The sequence below is a fragment of the Ricinus communis genome, chromosome 2, assembly GCF_019578655.1.
Source record: "Ricinus communis isolate WT05 ecotype wild-type chromosome 2, ASM1957865v1, whole genome shotgun sequence".
In the NCBI taxonomy this organism is placed as follows: Eukaryota; Viridiplantae; Streptophyta; class Magnoliopsida; order Malpighiales; family Euphorbiaceae; genus Ricinus; species Ricinus communis.
The window spans coordinates 28782229-28786258 of record NC_063257.1 but is presented as its reverse complement, the minus strand read 5'-3'; the positions used below and the strand labels follow the sequence as shown (position 1 = coordinate 28786258).

The 4030-nt window shown below is 36.8% G+C and overlaps 1 protein-coding gene across 1 annotated transcript; it reads right to left on the bottom strand.

The window, feature by feature from the left end:
- Window positions 1-1892: 1892 nt before the first annotated feature.
- On the bottom strand, window positions 1893-2946 carry LOC125369314. The gene is made up of 3 exons (XM_048371333.1): window positions 2759-2946; window positions 2509-2575; window positions 1893-1937 (listed from the first exon to the last, which is right to left on the bottom strand). The coding sequence occupies exons 1-3, from the start codon at window positions 2944-2946 to the stop codon at window positions 1893-1895; spliced, it is 300 nt and encodes a 99-aa protein (XP_048227290.1).
- Window positions 2947-4030: the final 1084 nt, after the last annotated feature.

Here is a 4030-nt window from a genome sequence, read left to right as displayed (position 1 = left end):
ATTTGCTTTTCCAGGATGATAATCAATAGTGCAATCATAATCCTTCAGAAGCTCAATCCATCTTCGTTGTCTCAGATTCAACTCTTTGTGCGTAGGGATATATTTCAAACTCTTATGATCAGTAAATATCTGAAATGTCTCCCCGTATAAATAATGTCGCCATATCTTCAATGCATGTACAATAGCTACTAATTCAAGATCATGTGTAGGATAATTCAGCTCATGAGGTCGTAATTGTCTTGAAGCATAAGCTATAACCTTCCCATGCTGCATTAAGACACATCTAAGTCCTTGCCTAGAAGCATCGATATACAACATAACCTCCATTTCGGATGGCAATGCGAGTATCGGTGTAGTAGTAAGCCTTTTCTTCAACTCTTGAAAATTTTGATCACATAACTCCGTCCACTAGAATGGCACATTCTTCTTTAACAAAGCTGTTAGAGGCTTAGCAATAACTGAAAAATCTTTTACAAATCTTCTATAATAGCCAGCTAACCCAAGAAAACTTCGAACTTCAGAAACATTTCTAGGCGGTTCCCATTCAATAATTGCTTTAATCTTTGATGAATCTGGTTGCACTCCATGTTTAGAAATAATATGCCCTAAGAATGCAATTTCCTCCATCCAAAACTTGCATTTGTTGAATTTTATGCATACAACTGTTTTTCCTCAAAATCATGAAACAATTCTCAAGTGTTGTTCATGTTCTTCCCGGGCTTCTAGAGTAAATCAGAATATCATCAATGAACACAATAACAAAGTGATCTAAATATGGCTGGAAAGTCTTGTTCATCAGTGACATAAAAACAGCAGGAGCATTTGTTAAACCAAATGGCATCACAATAAATTCATAGTGCCCATACCTTGTTCTGAATGCTGTCTTGGCAATAGATTTCTCTTCAACCCGGAGTTGCCAATAACCTGATCTTAAATCAATTTTAGAGAACACAGTTGCACCTTTTAACCGATCAAGCAAATCATCAATTCTCGGCAATGGATATTTATTCTTCACTGTAATCCTATTCAATTGCCTATAATCAATACATAATCGCATACTACCATCCTTTTTCTTCACAAACAGAACTGGTGCTCCCCAAGGTGAAGTACTTGGCCTGATGAAACCTTTATCAAGTAACTCTTCTAATTGCTTCTTTAATTCTTTCAATTCTAATGGAGCCATTCTGTATGGTGCAATGGAAATAGGTGTCATACCAGGGATGATGTCAATCTCAAAATCAACCTCTCGATTTGGTGGCAAACCGGGCAAATCATCTAAGAATATGTTAGGAAATTCTCCGACCAACGGAATGTCTAATACCCCTGGACTGACCTTAGTAGTATCTATAAAACTAATTAGATATGCTTCACATCCATTTTTAATTAATCGACATAACACGAAATCAAACAATTAGGAATTGTCTTCCTTTCACCCACCATTACTATTTTCATTTCTCCTTGTATTTCCATAGCCACTTCCTTCGTTTTACAATCAACAATAGCATGATTTCTTGACAACCAATTCATCCCCAAAATAACATCAAACTCTCTAAGATTAATAACAACCAAATCTGCATGTAGTTTGACACTATCTACTACTACAGGACATGATCTCACTATCGTATTTACTGTGATAATACCCCTAGCAGGCATAGATACATATATATCATAACCTAATGCCTATATATTAGCATGAACATGCGATGCAAAATCATGTGATATGAATGAACATGTGGATCCAGGATCAATAAGAACATGTGCATCAGAATCATGAATAGAAAGTATACCAGTAACAATTTCAGGTGCTACAAATGCTTCATTTCTAGTAGTAGCAAATACTCTAGCTTGTGCTTGTGGTTGACCAATTTGTTCTGATGGTGTTGCTGAAATAGTTAAACCTCCTCTACCACCTCTTCCTCTGCCTCTGCCTGAACCAACTGGAATATTTTCACCAACACTACTCTGACCCACTGTATAAGATTCTCCAGCATTATTTCTTCTCATAGGACAATCTCTAGAATAATGTCCCGGCCTACTACAAGTAAAACATACTATTGGTCTAGGTCCCCAACATTCTCCAAGATGTCTCCTGCTGCACGAGGACAAACAGGGAGCAAACCCTCTATCGGGCTGAAACTTGTCCTCCCTCAAGTCCGGATGAATTGTATCCACCTCTACTATAAGGTACTGTGGAGGATCTACTAGACTGACCACCAAACCCTCGTCCACGATAACTACTCCACGTGAATTAGAGCCTCTAAACGAAGAAATACTAATATGTCTTGGACGATTACTATAAGCACCAATGATCTTCTTCTTTTTAGCTTCCATAGTATTCCTTTCAAATGATGTTTCTTCAGCTCTCAAAGCAGCTTCAATTGAGGCATTGTAATTATGAGGTTTCACTGCCATTTTCTCACGAATGTCAAGCCTCAAACCCATCTCAAATTTCTTTCTTTTCAGTTCTTCAGTGGCTATTTCTTCTGGTGCATACTTACATAATCTCACAAATTGAACTTCGTACTCTGCAACTAACATATCATTCTGTTTGAACTGAAGAAATTCAAGCTTCTTTCTGTCTCTATAAATTTCTGGAGTATACTTCTCAGCAAATTCTCTCAAGAAATCATTCCAAGTCAAAGTGATTGGTCTATCTTTGCTTCTTAAAACTGTTTCCCACCAATCAAGTGCATCTTTTTCTATTAAAGATATTGTATATAGAAGCCTTTGTTCGGATGTGCAATTAAATCTATCCAACACCCTTTCTGTATTTCGTAACCATTCCTCAGCGTCAGCAGGATCAGTAGTACCTTGAAAAACATTAGCACCTTGTTTCCTAACTCTTTCATAATTCTTATCTATCACAGCCTTTTGTTGTTGAGTCTGAGGTGCCGGTGCTTGTTGTTGAGCTGCCCGTTGCATCAGAAAATCCATAAACTGTTCCATAACATTTTGTACATTCGATTGTGCAGCATTTTCAGAATGTAACTCATGCTCATCATGTTGATCATGTTCAGATGCATTTTCATGACCATGCACAAACTCTAATGACTTATCTGGGCCAGTTGCGTGTTCTCCTTGTCTCTCCATCTATATATATGAAATGCAAATATTCAGTCAAGTTCAAAGAACATATATCATATGCTTAATGATGTGCAACATGAATCTACTCACAATGAATCTAATCCCTGCTCTGATACCACTAAAATGTAACACCCCCATCACATGCTAACCAATAAACATTAGCCAGGAAGCATACAAGCGTCGTAGAATATATACTACAGGTAGATAGGTCAATATGTAGGTTGATAAGAATCCAGACACAAGGTTATTAACATATAAACATATGATTATACTTAAACATCATTTAACAAGTATTACAAACATCTTCTTATGCCTTATAAGGCATACTTCCATATATATCACATAACTGCATACAAAAATGCATCAGGAGGAGACTTCACAAAACTGGCCCAAATTGACAGAACTGCTAAAAGCTAGACTTCGCATACAACCAACGGATGCACTACTATTTACAAACCTGAAAAGAAAAATTTTGGAGAGGGGTGAGCCTCCATTTCAGTAAATAAATAATCAACATAATCTATATCACATACACTTAATACAATTTCCACCCAATCACATAACTTTCCATGATATTCATAGTTTAGGTATAAAGTCATACCATTCTACTCAATTCATTACAACCATCATAGAAGAAATACAATTCAACAATTATGGTTAGTTCTCACGGCTTGTGGATCCCCTTTAATGTGCTGCTCCGCCTCATCCTCACATATCACACACGTAAGGCCTCGCCTCATCTCACATTATACACTTTTATAGCCACTCTAGGCTTTAGCCTCCCAAGGCTTTATATATATATCTTTTTTTTTCACAGGGGAATCCACCATTCACATGCACATATGCACTTAACATCACAATTCAATCATTTCACTTATATCATATTTCAGCAATAACAATTGTTCCACTCAACACCAATCATTTCCATCTCAGTCATTCAAACATA